Source organism: Coffea arabica, chromosome 2c (assembly GCF_036785885.1).
Source record: "Coffea arabica cultivar ET-39 chromosome 2c, Coffea Arabica ET-39 HiFi, whole genome shotgun sequence".
In the NCBI taxonomy this organism is placed as follows: Eukaryota; Viridiplantae; Streptophyta; class Magnoliopsida; order Gentianales; family Rubiaceae; genus Coffea; species Coffea arabica.
The window spans coordinates 11,951,653-11,979,579 of record NC_092312.1 but is presented as its reverse complement, the minus strand read 5'-3'; the positions used below and the strand labels follow the sequence as shown (position 1 = coordinate 11,979,579).

The 27,927-nt window shown below is 36.1% G+C and overlaps 2 protein-coding genes and 1 long non-coding RNA gene across 8 annotated transcripts; 1 reads left to right on the top strand and 2 right to left on the bottom strand.

Moving 5' to 3' along the window:
• Window positions 1-5,501: 5,501 nt before the first annotated feature.
• LOC113726032 (VQ motif-containing protein 4) lies at window positions 5,502-6,778 on the bottom strand. The gene has a single exon (XM_027249498.2). It carries the CDS (start codon window positions 6,520-6,522, stop codon window positions 5,749-5,751), a length of 774 nt encoding a protein of 257 aa, XP_027105299.2. The 5' UTR covers window positions 6,523-6,778; the 3' UTR covers window positions 5,502-5,748.
• Window positions 6,779-13,162: 6,384 nt separating this feature from the next.
• LOC113723721 (uncharacterized) lies at window positions 13,163-16,749 on the top strand. 6 transcript variants are annotated; one of them, XR_011838995.1, is made up of 3 exons: window positions 13,163-13,355; window positions 14,489-15,322; window positions 16,455-16,749. It is a non-coding gene; the product is annotated as an uncharacterized lncRNA (long non-coding RNA). The 6 variants fall into 6 exon arrangements; XR_003457124.2 differs by lacking the exon at window positions 16,455-16,749 and having other exon boundaries at window positions 14,489-14,679; window positions 15,116-15,581; XR_011838996.1 differs by lacking the exon at window positions 16,455-16,749 and having other exon boundaries at window positions 14,489-14,679; window positions 14,833-15,581.
• A 3,199-nt stretch (window positions 16,750-19,948) lies between these two features.
• LOC113726031 (uncharacterized) lies at window positions 19,949-22,009 on the bottom strand. The gene is made up of 2 exons (XM_072074376.1): window positions 20,874-22,009; window positions 19,949-20,370 (listed from the first exon to the last, which is right to left on the bottom strand). The coding sequence occupies exons 1-2, from the start codon at window positions 21,904-21,906 to the stop codon at window positions 20,054-20,056; spliced, it is 1,350 nt and encodes a 449-aa protein (XP_071930477.1). The 5' UTR covers window positions 21,907-22,009; the 3' UTR covers window positions 19,949-20,053.
• Window positions 22,010-27,927: the final 5,918 nt, after the last annotated feature.

Genomic DNA, 27,927 nt, shown 5'->3' with positions numbered 1-27,927 from the left:
GATGCAGTTAAACCTCATGCATTGACTTGATCAACCTGTCGAATGAATCCATCAAAAGATACGAATTGCTTGGTACGGATCACCAAGTTTATGTAGAAACTTCAAATGAATTAAATTTAATTAGTGATTGATGAAAGGACGCCTAGCGTCCACTGCAAAAGCCGCAACTAATATAATAAGTTCACAAAAAAAAAAACTAATATACTAATTTCCACTTTTTTTTTATGCAATTGTATCAAGTTGCTTATAAATTACTGTCAGATAATAGAACTAGAAAACTTTAGAATACTTACTTATTATTGAAAGATGTCTTTTTCCATTGAAAATCTAGTATAGATACACAAGCACAGGCATATGTGTGAAAGTGTCAATATAATTATTTAGTTAATTAATAAAATCATAATTCTACTTCGAGTTGTCAGTTATATCGTGTATAATGTATATCATAATCCACAGTTTACCCTTTCCTTAAAGTACAGGAAAATAACCAAAAGAATTAGGTAAAATAGCACAAATATTAGTATCTCTCGTTTTCAGTTTGTACCCTTCAAAACTCTCCCATTGGACGTGAAACATGAAGTATTTTGGGTCCCTTATACTCTAAATATTTCACAGTTTAGTCCTAAAATCGTTTTTGTTTGGTCTATTTTCTATTTGAGAATGAAACTGGTTAAAAATTAATAATTCAAATACTAAATGTGTTATGCCCAAAAGTTTAAAAATGAAATGTGTTCATAGCTCAAAATTTGAGGATGAAAACTGGCATTTTCCCTACAAATTACTACGTGATCATGTGTATCAGTGTATGTTGGGAAGGGGATGGTTAACCCGTCTACATGTTTCACTCCACGCGAGAGCCTAAAGGAGGAAAGAAGTACAAATCAGTTTTCCCCTCAAACGAAAAACTTGTGTGAATTCTGACTAACTTCATTTTCATTTTCTTTTTTCCAATTGTCATCGTCTATATCTACTCATACTTCTACTTTAACCTATTTTAAAGATGATCCAATAGGATCACAAGGAACCAACGGAAATTGAACTATCATCGGGCCATATAGATATATTACGCACCCATATGAATCTAAAAAAAATCACATTAAGTGACAACTTTATTTTCATTTACTCTATAATTCATTGGGTTTTTTTTGGATTAATTTTATATATACTGTCAATATATACACTATCACGGTTAGATGGATGACACATGAGTAAATTTTGAAAATCCCATCTAGGGGTGTCAACTAGTCGAGTTCAGGCCGGAATCGAAAATTTCGCATCTGAACCCGTTTTTTTACGTGGTAGACCCAGATCTGACCCGTATACCCGCCGAATCTTGACCTTAGAATTTTGAAACCCGATCCAACGGGTTCGGGTCTAAAAGGTCCAAATTTAAATATTTCAAAATTAAATCTAAAATCAATCACAAATCCAATTTTCAAATTTAAATAAATCAAATTACAAAACTAAATCACAAATAACTCGCAATAGTCAATCCAAAACTAACCACAAATCAATCTATTACTAAATTATTAATTTGGTAAGAAAAAATGTATTTAACAATATTTATATTTTATAATTATTAATATATTATTTGGATTTGGGTCGATTACAAGTCGAAATGCTCTATTCCGTATCCAACCTATTTTTTGTTTGAATAAACGGGTTTGAATTCGAGCTTAGACATCGAAATTAATTTTTAATCCACACCCAAAATATTTATCGAGTCTAAGTCCGAATCCAAACCCGACCCGTTGACGCACCTAAACCCATCAGACCTAACTTCTGGATCAGATGTGGCAGTCTCGTTGCTCTCGTACGAACAGGTGACTCTATTGGTGAGTACGGAATTAAAATGAGAGAACCGCATAAACACAAACGTACATAAAATGAGAGAAGGAAAAGGAGGACAAGTCAAAGTTGGCATGACCGAATGATGATGTAACAACTTCCGCCGTCCACGTCATTTTGTCCCGTGCGCATGCCCTCGAAATAGTTTGCTACAGCGGTCTCTAAGGCTCCAGAAATGAGAAATACCATCTTATTGAGGGAAAAAATTTTTTTTTTTTTTGAGGGAAAAAAAAATTTATGTTTTGGTCTCTAAATGTTTAGCCCCCGTACAGTTTTAATCCTCAAAGTTTTGACAAAAGTGAATATAATTCTCAATGTATAGCACATGTGCATTTTAGTCTCCAAAGGTAGATTTAGGACATTTGAAAAATTTTCTCAATTATTGATAGAATTTTAGCATGTCTAGTCATGTGTCCATTCCACGTCGAAAGATCGTGGGATAGTTACTCTTGGTTTAAGGTCCTCAACCGCACCTCCTGTCACCAATTGGCTGGATGGTGTTGATTTGTAGGTCTCCCTTAGACTGATTTTAGGATTCGATTTGGCGATGACTTCTGAGTGTTTCTAACCTAATTGTGTGTGTTACTTCTTCTGTCTATGGAAAAAAGAAAAAAGTCATGTGTCTAACTTTAAATAACAAATTTAAGAACTAATAACTCACTTATTAACTAATTAACTAGCGAAAAGAAGGAATTTTTTAAAACTAAAAAATTAAAACAAGTCAGAGCACCGGATTTATTGATTCAGAATTCATTTTCACCCTCTATCCTCGTTGCCCCTAAGCAAACAACTGTAATACTTGAATTTATTCTTGTAGATTAACAAATTTCTTTTCTTTTTATGTTTCCTAGTTAACCAGTCATTATTAACATGATAGCATGTGCATTACTCTTATTGTTCAATGTTACTCGCCATTTTAATTCTTTTTTTTTTTTTTGAGAAATATTATTAATTCAACTAGCACGCGACGGCACCCGATTGATTTTGTCAGTATTTGAAAAAATCCTTTAATTATCCTAAATCTACTTCAAATTAGTAATGTTAGGGACCACATTTGCTGTTGCCAAAACTTTGCGGAGTAAAATTGTACGTACATTTGCTGTTGCCAATGATTCTCCATCAATGGTAAAAGCAAAACGCTTCATACACAAATATTGGCACGTGTATACGGACAAAAACTTTCAATCATTATTATTGTTTTGCTGGAATTTTACTAGTTTCAGTTCATATAATAATAATGTCCCGTCTGTCAAATGCTGTAGTAACTAGTTCATGTGAAACCAAATCCTGAATTCCTAATTCATCCACCAGCTAATGATTTGTTTCTTTTAGCTAGACTAGAGAACAGAGAGTTAGTATAAAAAACCCTTTCGTCCTAAACGTCAGAAGTTTACCTAAAGAAGGGAAAAAAAAGCAAGAGGAGCAAGAGCAATCTGTCCAACCGTTTTACTACAGTCGTATCATTTTGTTCAATAAAAAAGAAGGATTATAGTAGTCAACAATTGACGGCAAAAAAATAATGATAATATCACCATTAAGGAAGTGGTGCTGATGATTGGCAACAAAATGGTGCAAGAGAGCAAAGAAGCCGAAAGTTTCAAAGCCTTGCAATTAATAATGACTTCACCAAACCACCACAAATCCATGCTATCACAGTCCACCACGACAACCCAACACCAACAACAGTGAGCCAAAAAAAAATACACGCCAGACAAACAAACAAAAACACAAACAAGTTTATTGGCCCCCATGCCATGCATATCATCATATATCATCTCATCCATGTTAGTACTCCTACTTTTCTGGCATTCCTTTCTTTCCCCCACCCATGGCGCCATGACCCATCTTCTTCAAAAATCTAGAGCTGTATGCTACTACTACTAGTAGCAATAGAAAGTCCCTCTCAGCCGTGGGCCTAGTTGGCTATTCTTTTCAATTCCTTTCATCATCACAAAGTCCCACTCCCCTCTCCCACCCCCCCCTCACTTTCTCATGTCTCCATTCATTACCTTTCCTTTCCTCCTCTCCTGCTTCTGCTTCTTTCTTTCCAAGTCAAAAAAGAGAATTGATTGTGTTAGGCTCAGGTAAAGGAGAAAACTACCTCTCCTGCAGCATTTTTCAAAGTTGCATTAAAGGTACTCCTGCTGTGTTACTCCCCCCAGTCCCAGACGCAGGAAAATTCAGAAATGGGCTGGCCTGCCCAAGTCAATTTCCCTATCAAATACCATTATCGTCTTCACCTCCTCGGTTCTCACCTTCCCGTTTTATGACTGGTGGATCCCACCAACTACAAGGGTCTGTGGCTCAGACCGCTTTCTTTTGGTCAATCAAGACCGGCAAATCTATTCTTTAGTGATCACAATAATTAGTTTCTGTTTAAATGCCGGTAATGTACATCTCTGGCCCATTTTTTATTCTTCGATAACTCCATACTTGAATGCCGGAACCCTTCATCATTTTTTCCAATCAGATCCCATTAGCCTATTCTTAGCTACGAGCCTACGAAACACATACAAAAATATTCTAAAATAAATTCGTCATTTATTCTTCCCCACTACTCGAATACTCTCAAGAACTCGGGCAAAAGTTATAATCTTGAACCCTTTTCAGATGCCAACTAAAAGCTTCTTTTTGTTACTCCCTAGTTTTTATAACTTTTTTGGTCTTTTTTCTTTGTTGTGGGGATTTTTTGTTTTGTGTTTGTCGCTTTTTTTGTTTTTGTTGTGGGGGGGGGGGGGGTGGTGGAGAGAGGAGGAGGAACTGTGGAGAGCTGTTTCCAATAGTACTAAAACAAAAGAGGATGCTGTGACAGAAATAAACAACTACAGTGGCATGAGGCTACATAACATAATACTAGTTAATACAACTACAGTGTTCATGCCGCTATATATATATATATATATATATATAAAGTTAGCAGCAATCATGATTAGAGAAAATAATTGGATGCTTATAAAATAAGCACGTAGAAGACTAGTATGCTTCGTGCCTGCCCCATCTTGGCATCTTCCTTCAATTGCAAAACACAACAACAAAAGAGTCAAGATTCCTTGCCTATGCTTCTACTCCTCCATTGACAGCTAGGACCATTTGCTAATCCCACTTGATAATTACTTCCAACCTCCCCCCGCCTCCATTCCCTTCCCCCAAAGGCCAAAACCCACTTTCCCCTTTTTCCTCTCTTTTATTTGCTCCATACCATGTGCGCTCTGCTTTCTTGACTAGTATAAAAAAGTTTTCGTTAATGCCCCACAATTAACTTCCATAATTATATTAGGTTCAGTGATTTATTCATTCTAATCAACACGGTCAAACTCTTGCTTACCACATCTTTCTTTCTTTTATTTATTTATTTTTTAATTTATTTTTGGTATCCAAGGGCAACCCCCCCCCCCCCCCCCCCCCCCCGCCAACAAACACAAAAAAAAAGATATGCTGTTGATGGGCGCGAGAAAATTCTTAACACCAGACTTTTGCCTGAAGCGTAACTTTAACACCTGAGCTCACCAATGCTCACAATTAAGCAGCAGTCAATAATGTTCAAAAGCAGAAGGAAACCTTTAGCATTATTTTATCATGCCAACGTAACAGAGATGGGGAAAAAACCTTCAGCCTTTTTCAGAAAATTTGTAAACCGACGAGAAAATAGCCAATGCAAGAAATTTGAGATGGAATTATAAAATTATACAACCCCCATCCATTCTTTCCCAATTTGCCAATTACAGATATTACTTGATATGACAACAACATTGCCTTCCAATTGCTTCTTTTTTAGCTTTTTTTTTTGCGAGGGCCTCGTCAATTCCAAATCATATCATATCTATGTGGTTTTACATATGAAATCGTTACACATCAAAAAGTAGAACGGGAAAAAAGAAAGAAAAAGAAAAAAAAAATAATTTAAGAATCAGAACTTGAAGAACCTGAGACTCTCGGTGAAGTCACCGGAAATAGGGGTAATAGTCGGGGCTCCGAATCCCTAGGAGTATTTGAGGGTGATGGGTGGAAATAAAATCCCTTTTGAGCTATAGCTTTGTCCTCAGCCTCGACGTCCAAATTACTATTAGTACTCGACCCACTATGAGGAGATCTGTTGAACGGGTCGGGTATCAGCGGTGTAACCGGGCTGAGCACTAGAGAAGTAATATCAAGCAGACTCGGCGACAAGATCTCCGGTGTGACGGGTCGGGGCGAATTGGAGGAAAATTGGGGCCTGCTCACCAATCCCGGTGCCAGAGGGCTGAGCTTGAAGTTCTTCAGACTGTTCCTCCGTTCATACAGCCGGGAGGCTGACTTCTCCTTCTTGGGCCCGGTCTTGATGGGCGGGATGGCGTGGTTCTTCACGGGGGCTGATCCGGGTTCGGGTCGGGAAGATCCGGATGCCAATTTGGCCGTCTCGGAAGATCCGGTGAGCATTTGGACGACTTGTTTGAAGGAGGAGGTATCAGCTTGGACGAAGGTAGTCGGGTACGGGTTGTTTGGTTCGGATCTGGTGATGGGCACGGGAACCTGAGGTGGTGGGGTGGGTGGCGGAGGGAGCTGGCCGTGGTGGTGATGGTGGTGAAGTCCATTGCTGCTGGTGCTGCTGCTGGAACTATTGGTGCTATAGCTCTTCGGGGACGGAAGCAAACATGGGTTCTGGTTTTCTTGAAGCCCTCTTGTTGAGTTCTCCATTGTTGAATTGCTGCGTGTGTGTGTGTTCTGCGTGTTTGTGTGTGTGAGAGAGAAAGAGAGAGAGAGAGTGAAGGTTGAAAACTTGAAAGAAAGAAAGAAAGAAAGAAAGAAAGAAAAGAAAGAAGAAAGGGTTGAAAAATGAAGCTTGATAAATATAGAGAGAGAGAGAGATGGGGAATGGAGCAGAGAGAGAGAGAGAGGGGTACTTTGAAATGGGGGAGCTTTGGCATTTTTGCAGCACTTTGTTACTTTCTTCAGTTTGGTAAGAAAGTTTTTGTTGGGAAGACTTTGAGTATTCCACGAAACAATGCCATCTCTCTCTATGGCGCGTGGTGCCACGTGCCAATGGCACATCGACGCGTAAGGCAACTCAGACAGGGTTGGGAGGTCAGGGGAGGTTGGAGAGAGTGGTGGTGGAAGACGGATTAGGGTCCAACTGTTACCAGTGTGTTGGTGATGCTTGGAATTTCAGACCAGATTTTGGGGGAAGGGGGGGAGTGGGGTCCAGGGAGAGAGAGAGAGAGGGGAATTTGTCAAACAAGTTTCAATATGTGCCATTGACCCGAAAGGGGTCCCTTTTGTCTTTTGGATAGCTGACTAATAATCTATCTAGTAGCAAGCATCATTGGTGTTAATTGTGAGTCATGGCCCTCTTTTCCTGACTGTTTCTAGCCTTCGGAGGAGAAGACTAAAGTAAAGAGATATTTTAATACGGACTACTGCCACAGAGTACTGTCACCAATAGTAGTCTTAGCACATGATTAAAAAATAAATAAATAAATAATGTCTCTACCAAGATAGGCATGCAGTTTTATTTATGTACTCTACTTAAAATAGTCGTAGAATAATAATATGTCCCAAGCTAAAGACGGAATTGCATATGATTTTTTTTTTAGTCAATATTAGGTGATATCACACGCACATTTATTAACATGTTACTCATCGAACATATAGATAGTCACAAAATATCGAAGAATGGAGTACACGGCACACGTGTCCAAAGAATTGTTTTTTCATAATTTATGGACCCCATTCAGCTTAAAGGACATGCACAATTCTTGTACCCTTATCAATAATTAAAAAAAAAAAAAAAAAAACAGTTTTGGTTATTTAGATCCCAGTTTTCTTTTTCTTTTTTTTTTTTTTGAATTTTTAGTTTCAAGTTTTCAAGACCTGAAACGGAGTAGTTGCTTTTCATCTTTGCAAGTTGACAATTTGCTCAGAAATCAGAATTCGTCTTTGGTGTTCTGGAAAACTACTGATTCATTCAGGTTGGGAACTATTCTGAAACTGGAAGCCGCAACTTGTTTTACTTTTGTACCGTAGCAAGCAAGTAGCCGCCTCTACGACATTTAATTGTGTGAACTTTTCAAGTGGCATTTACAGGTTTCAGCTGGGAGGGTGACCTCCATTTGACTAATTGACTCTAGCTGCATGGTTCCAAATAAAAGAACCAAAAAAATAAAGAATAAAAACATTTGCTTCCCAACCAACTTGTCTCAAGCAAGTTGGACATTAAAAATTTCTTTTTAGGAAGTAGGTTGAGAGTTCGAATCCCGCACTCTATTATTAAAAAAAAAATCCTAAAAGGAGGGTTCGAATCTGACACTCCTCTTTTAGTCTAAATAAGCAAAAAAAAAAAAAAAAGAGAAATAGTAGGGATGTTGCCTATTGAAGAAGAAAAAAAAAAAAGAACATTTGCTTCTCAAATATTTTGTCAAAGTTCTTTAATGAGTTACAAAAATCTTTGTGATGTAGGGCCTTGTCAAATACTATGAAGATGAAGGGTTCTCTTTGACCGGATGTGCTCTTGCGGCTAGCGAATGCAATGTACCCAAAAGAATAAATAAATCAATTAATGCTTCATAGTGCATGCATTTGGTTTACATGCCCAAGTTTCTTATGGCATCATTCAGCATAGAGTAAGCTCTATACATCATCCTTCCAAAAAAAAAACTCTATACATCATTAAACAAGGTATTTGAAGTACATACATATATATATATATATATATACACATCATCCTTCCAAAAAAACAAAAAAAAAAAAAAACTCTTTTTCATCTGTCCTGTATTGTAGTTCACTTTCCTATTGAACAATGTAGTTGTATTTTAATTTTTCTAAAATACCCTTATTCAATGTAAGTAGTTGTTACTATAAACCTACCTCATTTAATGAGAGTTGATCCCTTTTTGACCATCAACTCAAGTTTCCATAAAGTTATACCATATTTAATGTGAGGGTATTTTAGGAAAATAGCAATCTAAATTTACTTTTTTAATAAAATTAACTATTTTTTCTTAAAATGTGTGAAAAAAGAAACATGACCATCAAAATGGGACGGAGGGAGTATTTTCTGTTGTAATAACTTACAATTTTAAGGCTCATTATGGTTAAAATGAGCACTGAAATTGCTGCGTACAAAATTCACTCTCCAAATTTTTTACCCCACATGAATCACATGGGCATACAGAACACATCTAAAATATCATCATCCGCTTGCACGGGAATCTAAGGTTGTCTCATCCGGCTGCTCCGTTGATTAAATATTTTTTAACTTTTCGTTTTGATTTTGGCATCTAGTCTTTCCTTGCTACCGAAATTCTCAAAAAGATTAGTAAATTATTGTCCTAGTCAGTTTCTTTTTTTTATTACTACGTCAATCTCGACAAAATTTAATACTTCATAATATAGAAAAACAAGAACAACAGTGAAGTTATTATGCAAAAACTAGTGCAGATCTACCCCAGACCGGAGTAATTCAAATTTTGTTACGCCAACTCACCAATTCAAACATTAAATGTATCATAAATATGTGACAAAATTTGAGTAACGAGGACTAATATACAATTAATGTCTACTCAAGTTTTTGCCAATTAATTATGTGCTATTCCACATAAAGCCCTTGCTCTTCATAAATAATAAAGCCACGACAAAGGCCTTGTTGTTTGAAAAGAGAGGAAAAAGTGTAAGTGTGTGTTTGGATTGTATTTTCCATGAATTTTTCGTTGAAAAAATACTGTAGCGATTTGATATATGTGAGGTAAAAAGGTGATAGGGAAATGTGTTCACGGAAAAACAAGCCTATTTTTCGGTAGAAAATGGCTATCCAAACAAGCAATTAAGTGTTGTTCGGGAGTCCTTAAAGAAAAATATCCAGCAATTTATGGGTGGTTTTGTATTCATTCTCCAAATTTTCCCTCTTTTTTTTTTCTCTAAATTTTCAAATATGTTGAAACATATACGGCGCAATTCCATAAAAAACAGCCGGTCAAAACGAAGCAAATACTTCCACACTATATTACATACGTAATACCATGGAGGATAATTGAATCAAGATAATTTGGTCACCTTTAATGTGGAGTTTCATCAAGCAACTTCATCAAGAAGTGCGATTAATCAATCGACTATAAAATGTTGTTCACAAAGAGAAGTTGCCGGGACGAGGACTCGGGATATCCAGACAACTTGTGGTCTCCCGATGATAATGGATGCATTCTTCAAACTTCATTGCTAGTGTAAACCTAACTTGGAAAACAGTCTTCTTGTTTTATTCTCTTTCCCTTCACAAGTTGATAAAACTTGTTTTGTGGAGTATCATAGTTTGATTAGCTTTTAACAATTTAGAAATTGCGTGTTTGATAAAACGTCACTTAAAAACCTAACTTAACAATTGTTACAAGATATTATATACGATTCTTGAAAGTTACGTATATAAACTCTTTCAATTGTTACTTTGTATCACTTGGAATTTTAAAAATTCACAAAAGTGCTCACAAGGTGATGGATAAATAGTGATATATTTTAAAAATTAGTGATTAGAAGTAGTTTATTAAGGAGGGATAACTTAGATCCAAACAATCGCAAATAAAGGAGGGATAACTTAGATAATACAGTAAAGGAAGTATGAGTGAGAGGAATCTTCCACTTACGCTTAAAAAAAAAAAAAAGATTTGAAGTAATTCATAACTTTCAAAATTTCAACGTTTCTAACATTTCTACTTCCCTATTACTTTCAGGCCATAAAAGCTACAGCCATTGAGCACCGCAGCATGTTGGAACCTTTGGGCCTGCACATGACACTGCCCCGCAACTGTCCCTACTGATAGTCCTTGCAAGTTGTTTCCGGTAAAACAGAACCTTAATCAACAAATCAAGTATGCATTTCAACTGGGCTCGGACTTGAGGAATATACATCAGGAGTTTATGGACCTCGGACAATCGAGGCCCGTCAGAGTTCAAGAAGTTAAAAATCTAGTATCTTACCATTGTCGGTAGGCCGATTCTCCGTTCCATTACATACTTTAGAACGAGTTTTTGGAGATGAAATGTCACGTTAGAGTTGAAGGATGAATTAAATTATTTAATATCTGAATCGAATTCGATTTGATAAGAGTTTGTTTGTCAACCAGTCAAGAGTAGTTTAAACAGTATTTCATGTTCGATAATTTTTAAACTTGATAAAAAAATTCGTTCAAATTCGATTTGGCAAATAAATAAATCAAAATTGACAAAAATTTTAAACTCGTTAAAATAATCAAACAAGTTTGAACATTAGGATGTTCAGTTTTATTAGATTCATTTACACTCCTATGCCACTTTTTTTTTTTTGTTTTGAGGAAATGTCACATGAGATGTCGATACTCAATTGGATAGAAATAAGAGCTATAACAATGTATATTCAGATATTGTTAACTGGTGGTTGATTCGTGATTACAAATGATTAATGTTGTCATTTTTATTAGTATCTCCTTAAATGCTGAATCCAACCTAAGTTCAAAATTCTATTCTTTGATCTAGAATTAGTCATCTCCTACTCAAGTGCTAAGTATATATAGGAGGTTTGATCTATTACCATATTTTTTTCTCAAGAAAGCAAAGTGATATCAAAATTGTTTTTGTTTATCTATTTTATCGACAATACACGTGATGCGACTACCGAAGCAAGATCTGAATTGTACCGCACGAGCTGGGCAAACTGGGTAGGAACGGGCTGACGAAAGAAAGAGACGCGTGCCAATTGACCTGCGAAGAGAGGTGAAAGACGGGGTTGGCTCCTCGGCGACACTCCGACGAACAATTCAACGAGAGCTTTTTGATCAGAGTAACAATATAGAGTATAGTAGACAACGTACCTTGTTTTACCCCCAGTACAAGAAATTTGGTTATTAGTGACAACATTTTTCGGCGACGAAAAACAATTGTCACAGAATGGGGTCCTTTAACCACGATACAGAAAGTTGTCACAATTGAGTCAAGGGAGTCAACACATCAGTGACGACCTTGCATTGTCGTCACAGTTCAATTCCTGTCAGGAGCCATGAAGAGAGCGGGAACTGCAACAGTAACAACTTTCTAAAAGTTGTCAGTATTAATAGCACTTTCTTTGACAACTTTGCAATTGTTGTTACTGATAACATTGTATAGCCGTTAGTGACAACCTAGTTTTGTCACTATTTGATTTAAAATATTTATTGCTTTTTGCAACTATTACTCCTAATTTTTTGTAATCACTATGTGTTTTTTAATGGTTTTTAACTGTTATATACTTATGAACCTCCTTATTAGTTTAATTTTCTTGTATATGTAATAATTTCATTAGAATAATAATAATTAAAAAATAAAAAATTCATTAGTGTAAATAAACTTATGACTACTTAACTTAGAATGATTATTAGTTAATTTGATATGAATATAAATAAGAGTTTTCAAATTGAACTAGCTATTGAAGTGGATAAATCCTAAACTCCATACTTAATTAACTAATACACTTTATGTATTAGTTTAATTGTGCATTTTTTTTCTTATTTGAAGATAATGGATTAATAGTGAAGTTTTGTATTGGATGTTAATTGAATGTGCGCTATTTAAAATGTGCTTTGTTAATTGAATATGATCTATTTAAAATTTCTACCAATTACAATTTTGAGACAGTATGGTTAACAAGAAATGGTTAATAATACATAGGGCTGTCAATGGGTCGGGTCCGGACCGGAATAATGACCCGGACCCGAATTACTATACCGGACCCGGATCCGACCCGTTTACCCTACGGGTCTTTTATTCTATGTTCCGGATCCGGATCCGGCGGGTCCCGGATCCGGGTCGGATCTACCCGAACAAATTTAGCAAAATTTATAATTTCTAATAAAAATGAGAAAAAAAAATATTTGTAAACTAATTTCTAACTAATGCAAAGAAAAAATCAAATAAGAAAAGAAATCAAATTGACTTTATTCAAATACATCAACCTAATCAAATTATATTGATAAATATATATATTTTAAATTATTAATTCATTTTATATCCGGATCCGGGTCTAATACGGGTCGGAATACTATATTCCGTATCCGACCTGTTTTTTTTTTACAAAACGGATCCGAATCCGGGAAACGAAATTAAATCTCTACCCATACTCGCAATAATTTCACGGATCCGGTCTGGATCCGGGTCTAGACCCGACCCGTTGACAGGCCTAATAATACATTAGTAAATTATTTTCAAAAAATTTAATATGTTAGTAAATTCAAATAAAAGTTAAAGTTACAAAATTGATTGAATTAACTAGTACCGAAACTTTGTGACGGCAAAATAGTAAAAAAGTTGGCGGGGACTCTTTTGTTGAAAATTGGGAGAAAGAAACACCCTTTAACTCTCAGTACTCTCCAGAGAGAAACAAGCCACCATTCCTTTTCCCAAACTCCCCACTCTGACTTTTCACTTTTCTATCTCGCATCCCTCAAAGAAGAGAAGACACTCTCCATTTTCCATAAACTCTCGGCCAAATATGGATTCCCCAAGCTGAAATCGATTCATTCTCCCCTAACTCTAAGGTAAGTCCTCTCATATCTCTCATTGTTTTTCTTATTTTTCCCCCAATTATGTTGCACTAATTTTTTTTCTTTTAGATTGTTTGAGTTGTGGGTTCAATAATCTCATAGAAAGATTTAAGTTGTGGGTGCAATAATCTCCTTCTCCGTTGCATTAGTTCTTCCATGTATTAGAGCTTCCATCCTCAATTCTTCGGATTACCGAAAAGCCCATAGACAATAAGAACTTAAAAAAAATACAAGAATGAGATTAATTATGACTGTTTTTCATTCACGGTAGGTATGGTTTTTGGGATATATTTAGCCCAAAACTACAACGTCCCCAATGTTCTAAAGCCCCGGAATACTAGTTTGGTAATTATCAACCACATTGAAGAAAATTACTGTAAGCCCAAGAATTGACACAATGGTGAGTAGTTGGCCAGCATTTCTGGTGTTATGTTTAGTCCACCAAGTGTTTGATTTGAGTTTGTTTTTTTGTTTAGGGGATACCTTTTGGGAGGATTTTTTTGGTATAGAGAGAAAGGTATTTTGCAGGTCTAGGGTTTATAAAATTTAGTGGAAGGATTATGAATTTAGTTATAGATGTTGGAAGAGGGAAATAAGAGAATTTTAAAGAATAAGACACTTCAAATTTTGCAAGTAGAAATGTCCCCAAAGATGGTCAAATGTTTTGTTCAAGTATTCTGCAATCTGTCCAGCATCTTGTATGGTCTATTTTGTCTCATTTAATCCTCTTACTGTCTTACTGTTATATTTTTGCTTGTTAAAAAGTCATCTTTGGAGCATAGATTACTTTTGATTAGCTAAAATGATCTTTGGAACATAGTCATCCCTGGTTGTTAAAAATCATTTACCACTAATTAGCTGAAACACAGATTACGCTTGACTATGCTTGATTTTCCTTTAACTTTTGAGCAATAATGTTCTATTTAAATTCATAGTTTCAGGCCTTATTAGATCCATCTACATATGTACAATTTGATGTGAATTAGACTCCAAAACCTTAAATTGTTTGTACTATGATTTGTATTTTTTTTTTACTATGCTTGAAGCTGCTAACATGGGTTCGGTGTCTCGATAGGAGGTTGTCATTTAGCTGCTTATACTGATTATGTCCTTGTATACATGGCTAGAATATATGGGTTCATACTGCATCAGCTAGTCAAAAAATTGTTGCAACATCATCAAGGGATGGATTGGCATCTTCTACATCTGTTAAGATGCAAACATATGAGCCTCCTACTGTAGCAGGTTGTATCTAACCAGTCCGTTGGTGGAAATAATACACCTAATGAGAGCAAGGATCTTCATGACAATGGAAATGGTTTGTAAGATCTACCTGTAACTGCATTACAACTTAATATATCTCATGTCATGTTTCATTATTTATATTAATAATCTTCTAAATATGTTTTGGTTAGACCATGTGAACTTAAGTAGGAAGAGAGGTCATACTCATAACATTGCATTGTTTAAGGAAAAAATGGCTGGAAAGAAAGTAAAAGTTAACGTCTCAGAATTGAGTGGAAAAATAATTGGAGAAGGTGCTCAAAAGTTTATCTCAGAGGCAAGTTGTGTGATTCAAAAATATGGGAAATGAAAAGCACCAAAATGGTCTAAGCTTGAAGAAGTTGACAGAGAAACAATGCTGAAACTCACTAATGTAAGTTAACTTCATAGGAGAGACACAATTTTCCACTTGACTTATCAAGTTGTATCATTTTTTACTAATTTTGGTATGATCGAACTTCATATTTCAGAATAGTTTCACTCATGATGAATGTCAAGATATTAAGTCAGCATTGCTTAAGCAACTAAATTCACAATACCGAAGTCGGCATTATACATTTGATAAGATCTTCAAACAATCTGGGATAATGGAGGAAGCACTAGCAAATCATCTTGCATATGTGGTAGAAAATGATTGGAGTTTCCTTTGTAACTACTTTTGCAGTCCTGAATTTAAGGTAAATGGCCTGATTGTTTTTCAATTACTATTTCTTAGTACCATACATGCTATATTTTGTTGAATTTGATTAATCCTTTCACTTCTTTAATGTAGGCGATGAGTAAGAGGAATAAGATTAATAGAATTGTTGTACCTTAATTTTATTGATCAGAGATAACATATTATATTTTTGCTTCTTCTTGATGCTTAGTATGAAAGCTTGTAAGCTGTAATAATCCCAAATCTTGGTACATGAATGAAACAATTTATTATTTTTCTATTGGTCCTTGCTATGGAATTTTCAATTATAGTGTTGTTTTTGGGGTAATTTTATACTCCTTTCTATCTATGCTATACTTGTTTCAAATAGTTGGGTCTTATCAACCAAGTTTCTATAAAAGTGACAATTTTCAATTTGTTTTTGGAGACATTTGCATATAACCAAGCTACAAATGGTCTCTAATCTAACTAGTAAAAAAGAAATTTCATAATCTGATATTTCATGACATCTAATGCATACTTTTCTTGATAATTACTTACTTTTATGCTATTAAAGCTACTAGCATGAGATATTTGCTATTAGAACTTTTGAAAATTGAAAGTAGGTTGGTTAGTGAATGTACTAGTTCACCTCATAGTCTAAAGCTTTGATTTATAATGGAGCATCTTTTTCATTATTTTACACAGTTTCACTAAAATATTAGATGCATCAAATTTTTGTTATTAAAATCAATAAAACATTACCAATGGGTGCAAAGAATCTCTATATATGTTGGAGTTTTATTTGTCATCGAAACTTGGTCTAGTGGTAAATAATATCGTTTTCAATATCTGAAAAGTTGAAGTTGCTATGCATGATCTATTGAATGAACCATACAAATGGAGCCTACGAAGCCATAGAAGGATCACTGTTTGGTTTTTAATATGGTAGCATAAGCATATTAATTGTTTCCTAAGTTCTTAATAATTTAGTAGAAGTAAAAGAAGTGTTTCTTGAACTCTAATGTTCTAAGTGCTTTATCTCTTACTTTGCTCTTATTTAGTCACTGTCTAGATTATACTTCAAAGGAATGATTTACCTTATTTTCTTGCAAATTCTTTGGTTCTCTTTCTTGTCTCAAGTTTTGCTTATGACTAACTAATAATTGCAGGACTTCACTGCAAATATGTTGCTCATTTTAGCTTTTTAGAAGATAAGCAGCAGGAGTTGCTAATTAACTCAAGAACTATAAAGAAAATCTTATACCTAGGAAATGTTTTGACAGCACATATTTTTTTTGGGACTTGGATTTTTTTTGTAAAGCTACCTTGACTTATATGTGAAGTTTAGGCCAAATACCACTTATCAAACTATTTGTAGGGTGTTGTTGAACTTCATTATGATATTCGAATATTTGATATGATATTTTGGCATTTCGTAATGTATTGGATGCCTTCATCTGTTAATTATCAAGCATTGTCATTTTTTGCCATTTTTAGATATAATTGTATCAGGAAAATCTTCAAATTTCATAGTGATAAAGTGTTGTCACTGAATTAAAATTCTACATTGATAACAACCTATTGTCATAGAATTAAAAAGTGTTTAGTGACAACAAAAGTTGTCAATAATTAATCTATACCAATGACAACTATGGATTAGTTTTAGTGACGACATTACTTTGTACATCATTGACATGATACTGTGTCATCACTAAAATTACAACAATTATTGACGATACCAGTTGTCACAAAATAGTTTGATTCACTGACGACTTTTAGGGTCGTCACATGTACTTTTACCAACGGGCCTTCAGCGACGACTGTGTGACGACTAGAAAGTTGTCAATAAAAGTTATCAGTGACGACTTTTAATTTTATTGTGACAAAAATGACTTATCACTAATGACCAATTTTCTTGTAGTGTCTATTGTGTTGTATTTATAGAGTTCTGGGTAGTAGTTTCCTTATAGGACTATGAGTCCTGGTAGAGAGAGAGTCTTTCTAGGGATCCGTCTGTCGGTTCCGACAAGTTCGGGTGCCACGGCCCATCAAGCCCATCCAGCTGGGAATCGGCGGCCTTGCGCGAACTGGCCTTTTATTTTCCCGAGCTGACCTACCCGACTTGCCATGTCTTCATGCTCGAACCGACACGTGGGTGGGTCCCACTACAACATGCATGCAAGAACCTCACAAATCATATACCAGTACGTAACAGTTGGAATGGTTACACATGCACGGTTGTCATTGTACAAGCTGACATGAATGAACGCATTCTATTTTTAAGACTGCAATTTACAACAACAACCATTGTGATTTGGATCTTATACTACCTCTCTTTTGTGGATTCCGCAGATCCAAAAGGTTATCTAAAAACCGCCAGTAAACTTGAGGATCCATAGGACCGTCAATGGCTAGGGATAGCTGGTCGAGTAATCTTCCCATTTTTCCTTTCGGTCCTGATTTTCTTTGAACCCTTTGGAGTTATATAAGCCTACAATCGTGAATGTAATTGAAATTGCTATGGTTAATGAAAAAAAAAAAAAAAAAACTTCGTCTGGAGGGCTATATTGGCCTTCGGCATGCCTGTCTACACTTCATTCTCAAGTCGCAGAATTTATTCCTTTCCATGAAGCACTAGACTTGAGAATAAGGTGTTTCGACCGAGAATCTGTGACCTAAGTTTACTGCTAGGGTGGAAAATCACAACTTGAAGGCAAATCTGAGCAGAAGAATTTAAGGACTTCGTATTTTTAACGCCTTGAGAATATTGAGTTACGGCGGGGAGAATATTAAACTTTATAAAAAGGTCCTTTGTCCTTTGAAGTTAGACTTATTGAAAAAGCAGTTAGATTATTCTTTTTTTTTTCTGATAGAAAGTTAGATTTATTGGTCGCTCGCTCAGATGTAATCTCTTTTTCTTAATTGTGACTGTTATCAAAGTTACATTTGGTAAATAAGGATGTCAATGCCCTTACAAAGCTTCTAGCAAATTAACGAGCTATGGCCTATATGTGGACCACTTGGGATCCTCGATGACATGTTTTTTATGCCAACCCAATGCCACCTATAATATTGTGTCAAGTGTCCTGTTATTATTTACACTTGTGTTAAACCAAACTAAGTTGAATTATTAAAAAATTAAAGTGTAAATAATAATGGGACACTTGGCGCAATACTATAGGTGGCATTGAATTGGCATAGAAAAACATGTCACCGAGAATTTCAAGTGATATATGGACGGACATACATCTCTTTTTTCCTTTTCTTTTTTGTTTTTTCTAAATCAAAATCCCTGTAACATTTCCATTTTATGACGGTTACCTCTGATAATTGATTATTCTCTTTTCGTATTGGGTTAGAACAATCTCCAGTTTCTAGCCAAAAAAAAAAAACCAATATTGTTTCATAAAAAATATTTTACAAACTCGTGTACATTTTGCAGAGAGCGTTCTCAAGCAATATCAGAGAGCGTTCATAAAAAACCAATAAGCACCGTAGCATGCTATCAAGAATCTGGGGTAGCAAATACGGATTGCCCCTCTACCAGCCAGCACTAGTAGGGTACCAACGCGTTCTCATCCAAAATTATTCCCCACACTTTTTCACATTGATCATAACGCAAATGGCCTTCTCGAAATTGTTAATGGTTGCCTGCAAGGAGAAGAGAAAGCAGGAATCTTTGGATCCCCTGAATGGCAAAATCGGCTGGCATTCACCGTTCAGAGCCTACCTTGAAAAACCCGACGTGCCTTTGCTTTGATGGCACGCTGACAGGGAGAGTACATAGCCAAAAAGCAAACAAACATCCAACAAATTTTATGGAGATGATTGGCATCCAAGGAAAGGACACTGGACTGGTGAACCTTCTTGAACTTAACTGTCGTTAATGGGTAATGCAGCAGTCTGCAGAGGATTAATTTGATTTTTACTTTGTAGCGTGGCAATATCCAGCTGTTCATGCTTCAAAAGGTTCAGCTGCAGAAAAAGTCGGATCTATGTCCCCCACAATTGGTGCAGTTGTACGCTAATTGACTACTCAGCTTTAGGTTTGTAATAATTTAAGAATGCCCCAGTTGACTCACAAAGGTTAATAATTTACTAAGAAAAAGAATAGTAGAGTATCAAATCAGCAATTCTCTTTCATTCACAAATAAAAGTACTCCTCCATCGGTTCCATAATTTGATTCGTTTGTCGAGAAACCAGCTCTTTGACAGAACATGTAATCATTGTAACCAGCTCCATTGTATTCGGAGGAGTTAGATTTGGGTGACTTTACAATATGTTATTCTCAAATTCATAATTTAAAAGCATGAGGAATGCATTGGAAGGGTGGAAAACGTCGACAAGGTGAAAAGACTAATAAAACATGATGTTAATTTTTAGAGAGTGATTCCTTTTTGAAACATTCGAAAAAATAAAAATATGACATTAATAGTACGACGGACATAATATTATTTTAATACCATAGTGTTACATTCCAAAATATTTCAATACAACTTGAGAATACAGTAATTCTGAACATAAAAAATAATAAGCCCAACAGTAATTTTAATACTGCATTACCATAGCAATACAGTAATTTTTCAATTCCCACACTGCAGACTTGCAGACTGGCACTTTTGACAGTGGGCATAACTTATTAAAGAGCAGGACCCAAATTTAACCCAAAAAAAAAAAAAAAAAGGAGAGCTGTAACACACTTCATAGGCTTTGACATGGCTGAAATACTGAAGACTTGACAATTCAGAGATCAATGCTGGAGGAATCTCAACGATGGCATGGGGTCAGCTTTGCTGGTCCAAAGGCAAAAGGTCCAACATTGTACAGGGCATATTTTGGTGCCAAAGGATTGGGCTTGTGAGCTGGATTTGGCATTAAGCCTGCTCCCGTCGATCCATAATTGAGATTTGTCGGAGCGCTGCACTTCATGGAGGGCGATTTCACTAGATACGCCTTACAAGTGCTGGCAGCGACGCTGGTCACCATCTCTGGCACGATCAAGAAGTAACCATTCTTGTCTGTCTTGCCTTCTGCCACCACAGGCTTAAACCGGGTATTATGACATCTAACTCTCACCACAGCACCTGCAATTCCACAGTAACAATACATCATGAAGTCCCAGAGTAATTCACCAAAAAAAAAAACGTAAAAAAGACTCGGTCAAACAAATTATTAGCCATTCCTTCTTTCCTAACCATGCGCGAACATTCTTTGATTTTTGTCGTTTAGCTCACTTTAGTGTCATGAAGGTTTATGACTTTTAACAACAGGCCCACGTGACAAACTCTATTTCCTTATTCCAATTGTAGCATTTCGATTCTTCAAGGTTTCTTGGTTTCGGCTTCTTTTGTTTGAGCAACACGAATCAGTTCTTGTGCATGACATTGTAGCTCAGGATTGTTTTGGAATAAAAGGGCAAAATGAAAGGGTGCACGAGAGAGTAGTATCTTTTGGAACAATACTTTGTGGTACTCACGAAATGCTGTCCTCTACAAGTTCCTAAGCTAAAAAGCATAAGAAAAAAACACCTAAAAGAAGAACGGAAAATTGTGAAAAGGGGATGTTTAAAGTAGCGTTATGGACGTACCCTGGAGAGGCACAGCTGCCTTGGGATTAAAACCAGCATAACTGCAGGTCTTGCAATAAACAACTCCTTGTACCGCCACAAGCTTCCTTACCGGAGGGTGGACTGGAGGCTTCACGGGAGGGTACACTGGAGGCTTAACTGGAGGCTTCACAGGAGGGTGCACTGGAGGCTTAACCGGTGGGTGTACTGGAGGCTTCACGGGAGGGTGCACTGGAGGCTTAACCGGTGGATGAACTGGAGGCTTCACGGGAGGGTATACTGGTGGATGAACCGGAGGCTTCACGGGAGGGTGCACTGGAGGCTTAACCGGTGGGTGTACTGGAGGCTTCACGGGAGGGTGCACTGGAGGCTTAACCGGTGGATGAACTGGAGGCTTCACGGGAGGGTACACTGGTGGGTGTACTGGAGGCTTCACGGGAGGGTGCACTGGAGGCTTAACCGGTGGATGAACTGGAGGCTTCACGGGAGGGTACACTGGTGGATGAACCGGAGGCTTCACGGGAGGGTGCACTGGAGGCTTAACCGGTGGGTGTACTGGAGGCTTAACCGGTGGATGAACTGGAGGCTTCACGGGAGGGTACACTGGTGGATGAACCGGAGGCTTCACGGGAGGGTGCACTGGAGGCTTAACCGGTGGGTGTACTGGAGGCTTAACCGGTGGATGAACTGGAGGCTTCACGGGAGGGTACACTGGTGGATGAACCGGAGGCTTCACGGGAGGGTGCACTGGAGGCTTAACCGGTGGATGAACTGGAGGCTCCACGGGAGGGTACACTGGTGGATGAACCGGAGGCTTCACGGGAGGGTGCACTGGAGGCTTAACCGGTGGATGAACCGGAGGCTTCGCTGGAGGGTAGGTTGGGGGGTGGTGGTGGTGGTGGTGGTGGTGACCCTTGTGGTGTTCAGGGGCTTCAGCTGGTGGATGTGCTGGCCATTTGGAATGTTCATGCTGGTCAGCAAAAACTGATGAGCTTATGAGCAGAAGCATTGAGAGCTGCATGAGAACAGGGATTTTGGCTGAGAAAGAAGCCATGATGGCCAATGCTGGGCAGTGGAAGGGGGTGTGTGGTTTGTGACTTAGTTCGTGGGTTTTAGTAAGCTTTGGGGAGTGTATTTATAGGGCTTTGAAGTCGACATATTAGGGTGGGAGTTTGCTCTAATCTTCATATCGGGCCTACTTAATACTGCGGGAGGCTTAAAATATTGCTGTTGAGAATTCCTGAGAAAGACAGGCTACGAAGGATTCAGACTCAAAATTTACATCTGCCTCGCTTGATGTCAATGCCATCTGATATTTTATCCAACAATTGAACCCTTAAGTTACACTGTACACATATCTAGTCCAGATTCCAGAGGAAGACGACTTATTTGGTTCCCAGTCTCACTCCATAAATATAACCATTTAAGGGTCAAAATTATAAATTCCCTACTAATCTTATGTTCTACTCTACTCTTTTCTATAGCGAATAAGGGCATTGTAAGGTCGTCATACACACCTCTGGATACAACTTGACAGCTGGTGGCTCGGAAAAAAAAATAAAACATACACACGCCTACTTACACTGAAAAAAAAATACATACATATATGGATGTTGGATCATATAATAAGGTGACTTGTATTCATTTATTTTGCATGGACTAATAATCGTTATATATGTCATGATAAATTGATAATTCCAACAAGCAGTTTGATACTAAGGGTGTGTTTCATAAAATTAAAATCTAAAATTTGAAATCTGAAACATAAATATGTTGAGTTACTAAATTGTTAAATATTAAAATCCTAACATTTTAGCATATTCAAATGATAAGTGAACAACTTATCACTTATTTTATAGAATAAGTTTTGCTTAAGCAATTCAGAGTCATTTAATTAATTAAAAACATTCTATGTTTAGTTATCAAATACATTTGAACATATCAAGGTGCGAACCTATTAAATTTAAGTGCTGAATCGAGTTATCAAATGAGGCTTATAAGTTATAGCAGAAAAACTAAAATTAGTTTTTTAAGGATTCATTGTATTGAGAAGCCAACTAATTTTTCGATTAGATGATGCAGTGTTCTATGATGTCACCGACATTGAGGCAAAAATTAAAAAAAAATTACTGACCACATTTTCTCAAGAGCTATAGCATTTGTGTGGCTATGCACCCAATATTCCAAAAAATTACTGACCTCCTTTTTCTGTCTAAATATTACACAAATGTATTGATGACGATATAAACAAACATTTCAATTCTAGAAAGACCATTTTAATAAGACAGGAAAACTGAGGGAGGCTCACTCATATTTTATAACGTTGTTTGTACTTTGTAACTTCACCAAAAATTTCAGAAAATAGCACTGTAACTTACTACAGGCTAGGAAAGAAGAAGAAAATGAAAGACAGAAAAGACTTTGAGGTAAGGCTGCTGCAATAATCCCATTAAACTTGCCTCAAATAGTGTTTGTTCTTGATAGTGAATCACGGAACAGTACATGTGGCTTGTTACTTTCACATGCAGAGGTGGGGTTGATGAATTTTGTTCACTGCACGGCTTGCGAGGTCGCAATCTGCAAGTTTCAACTTACTTTTTTTTTTCTTTTTCATGTACCCTCTTCAGGAAATTAGAATCCAATGACTTTAATGTGGTTTGGCAACTTAGATTCGAAAACACATCATGCTCTTCCTGCGTTTTCAATGCCACAAAACCCGAAGAATGAAAGTGAATAATGCTACCATTTATGTGAAAACTCTGCAACTGTGAACTGGCTATCCTCTTCGTCATGTGGCTTGTTTTTTTTTTCAGCTTAAAGGGCTATTTAGCTGTCTAGCATCTAAGAAATATTAGAGTGGTGAATTATTTGAAAGAAATTGAATAGGTTCATTCAATGACAAATTAATTTAAGCACTCAATGTTTGGTCTAACCCTGAATGCATCATCTTTTAACGCGGGAACTTCCGCAAGAAATGGTGAATGCAATCACGGAGCTGAGGCGCGCCCGCGCGCGGGGGGGGAAGGGGGGTGGCAATTGTGATTTCATCAGGTTTTGTGAGGTTGAAGTATACTTTACATTATTTAATGCACAATTGCATAATATTGTCATATTTGTAAAAATGTTGGTGTAAATGAATAAAATATTTCATATATATATTTCGCATAATAACGTAATATAATTATACATCAAATATCATAACAAATATAATTATAAGACGGAACTGGACATAATACAATCACATGTGCTCCAAATCCCACTTTTAACGTGTAAACTTTTCAAAGAAACGCCTTTTCAACGGAGAAAAGATGATACTTAAGAAACGAGCAAGAAGGAAACTTTTAATTTTTGAAACCATAACTTTAGTCATTAGATCAAAACTTCATCAGCTAATTTCTGCAAATAGATCATGTTTACTATCAAGTTATTAATTTTGCTGGGCTTAACCGCAATTTGTAGGCAAGACCGCTAAATGTTGGCGATAGAAATGGGTGGTGATCAAGATTGAATATGTACTGGTAGTACTCAGTAGATTCTGCCATTAAGAGGGGGAAAAAAATTAAACGTGTCCAGAAAAGAGATGAAGAAAAAAACAAAACATGTATGTATAAAAGAAATGAAAAGTGTACATGGTACGTACAGAACTTCGTATATACAAATATAGGCCCTAAGATAACACGTACTTTAACTAATTTTCCAACTAATGATGAGGTCCACAACTTGGTCCAAAATGGGATATCACTTCAGCACAGAAATAATTCTTTTGTCTGTTGTGGTAGAAATTTAATTTGAACCATAAGATGGACTTGTGTGCAATATAGCCGTTGGATCCTACTTAGAAGAAGTGGCACGATTTCAGATGTAGTGGTTGGATACCGGTTGTAGAAGTAAAAGCTTTCATTTGACCAACTAAAAAAATGATAAATTGTTTAAAGGGTAAAAAATGAATTTAACATATATAAGGACACATATAGGGCTGCCCAACCCGACACCATTTGTCTTATGAAGAATCTAATGCTTGCCGACAAACATACAAGAGTGTTGGAGAAATTTCCAACTTTGTGATGAATTTTAAAAAAATTCTACAAAAAGGGTGATTTTAGGTTTAATTTCCGTCAGGGGGTCTTCGCATTTGTGAAATGCGAGCTCAATGAGCTCGCATTTCACAAATGCGAGCTTACAAGAGCTCGCATTCGTGGAATGCGAGCTCTGGTTATTGAGCTCGCATTCCACGAATGCGAGCTCTTCTCAATTTTTTTTTTCCTTTTTTAAGAGCTAGGGAATTATTTCTAGGAAGCAAATGCGAGCTCTTATCTTTTTTATTTAGTGTGTCAGAGAGTTGCCATAATCTCCTTAAACACGCATGCGGGTTTAAAGAGTATTCGGATATTCTCATATGCACCTATGCAAATCGAACCAACCGGATATCTTATCCGTATCCCATTTTTTTAAATAAAAATCTTATAAATTTGAAAAATAAAATCAAATTTAGATGTATTAGGGTTTTAAAAATATTATATAAGTGATAAAAATTTTATAAATTGTAAAAATAAAATCAAATTTAAATAATTAAATGTTATATTTGCATAAGAAATAATACAATAATCATAATAATGATAATACAATAATATTGGTGTAATAAAACTGCCATTAATTTAAATATTTACTTATAATGCCCAAAGAGCCTAATTACCAATTTTTTCTTCTCGCGCTCAAATATAACATTAACCCGCATGCGAGCTAACCTTGAAATAGAAAAAACACAGAATCCCGCTTGCGGGTTTCAACGTTAGTGCGAGCTCGCATTCTCAGAATGCGAGCTCACTGAACTCGCATTCTCAGAATGCGAGCTCACTGAACTCGCATTTTGATGTTGAGCTCTCACTGAGCTCGCATTCTCAAAATGCGAGCTCAATGAGCTCGCATTCTGAGAATGCGAAGACCCCAATTCCAGAAAACCATTCACAATACGCCCTCGTTGTAGAATCATTTTTTTTTTCATCACAATGTAAGAATTCACTATTACCACGTGCCATGTTCATACTTGAAGAATATGTTATGCCAACGTGGCAGTTATGCGTTGTTATCCAGACGCTCATTTAATTTGCAATTTTTGCATGCATGCAGAGTAATTATCGTCATTAACATTGACTTTTATTTTGTATTTTTTGTTCAAGCATGCTCTGTAATTCGTGTTTAATGATCGGTCTTGAGATGCCAATATATGGATATAAGTAGTTGAATTAATACACGTGTAAACCAAAGTTAATATATAATACACGGTAATGATATACTAGTTTGTAACAATGCTAAATCTAGTACGTGCCACGCGTGTACTGAAAACTAGTAGTGTTACTAATTCACATTCAATGAAATGAATACTAGTACTAATATACATGTAAAGAAAATAAGGTAATAAAGATTAAAACTCCTAAGATGGAAGAAAATAAGGCAATAAAGATTAAACCTCCTAATATGATAATTCCTCTCCTTATGAATTTAATTAACTAATATAATATATTATTATATAATATATATTTATATAATATATTATACATGTGTATATAATATTTATAAATATAATTACATTTACATTTTTTATTATAAATATATTATATAATTATATATTAATTTTTAACAAGTAGTGGGACGAGCCTCGTTTCTAAAAGGGAATCAGACTTGGCTTTTATCCAATACCCTTCAAATTACTAGGGAATTGGAAAACTCCAAATTTTTAGATATAATTCCAAAATTTCAATTCCGATAGTAGTAATCCAAACAATGATTATGAGATTTATTTCAATTCTCTATACCGAAACCTTTTTACCAAATACCACCTAATTATGCATTCAATCCGATAGTCGATAGATGTGGTGCTTGCTCATAAGAAAATGGTAATAGATATGGATCATTTCGTTATGAATTTCCTAATGCGTTGTAAGACTATAACGATAATAGCTAATTACAGCAATTAATCAGATAGTCGATTCCGATGATTATAACTAATTAAGTCTCTAATTTGATTATAGATTCCTTGGTGCTAACTCATAAGTCGACAATTGTAGATATGGATCATCGGAATCGATGAATTCTCCAATTCGTTGTTGGGCTAAGATGATAACAACTCATTATAACAATTAAATTGGATAGTCAATTCCGACGATTATAACTAATTAAGTCTCTAATTTGATTATAGATTCCTTGGTGCTACCTCATAAGTAGACGATTGTATATATGGATCATCTTCCTATGAATTCCCCAATTCGTTGTTGGGCTAAGATGATAACAACTCATTATAACAATTAAATTGGACAGTCAATTCCGACGATTATAACTAATTAAGGGTCTAATCTATTGTCGATTCCTTGATGCTAGCTCATAAGATGGTGATAGATATGGATCATTGTTATCTCTCAATTTGTTGTTAGATCATTGTCAGATAGTGGATTCCAACGATTATAACTACTTAGGCTTATTTATACAACTATTAATAGGACTAATTTATATGATTGTTCATGGTCAACTAAGTCGAACATAGTTGATTAAAGTTACTAATATGATCTCATATATATCAATTAATTATAATAACTTAAAAGCGTGTGGTTTTCATGAAAGTTAAAGCACGCCACTTGCCAAAATGATAGAGCACGCCTTTAAACAAATCCAAGTTTTGATAACAAATCTCCCTCCTGACCAGTGGCACGCGGGCAATTTGGAAATATCTTAATCGTCAGAATACATTTCGCGCCATTGCATTTCTTTGGCGCCAACAGAAGGTTTTACTGACCATTTCGCGCCATTGTCAATTCCGAGAGGTCCCACAACAAATTATGTTGCCGGTTTTGCCCTTGATGCCTGGCCGGTTAACAAGTTTGCTTGTCCTTGCTTGCTTGGCCCACCACTATCCATTTGTCACCTTTATGTTGGTTTTCTACATTAGCAGAATACATTCGTTTCTTCATTTAAGAAAAAACCGTCCAAAATGTACTCGATTGTACTCTCGACTTCTTTTTCTTTTTTGTTTTCCTTTTCCCCTCCTCATATTTTGTGATATAATTGCAACTTATCTATTGCA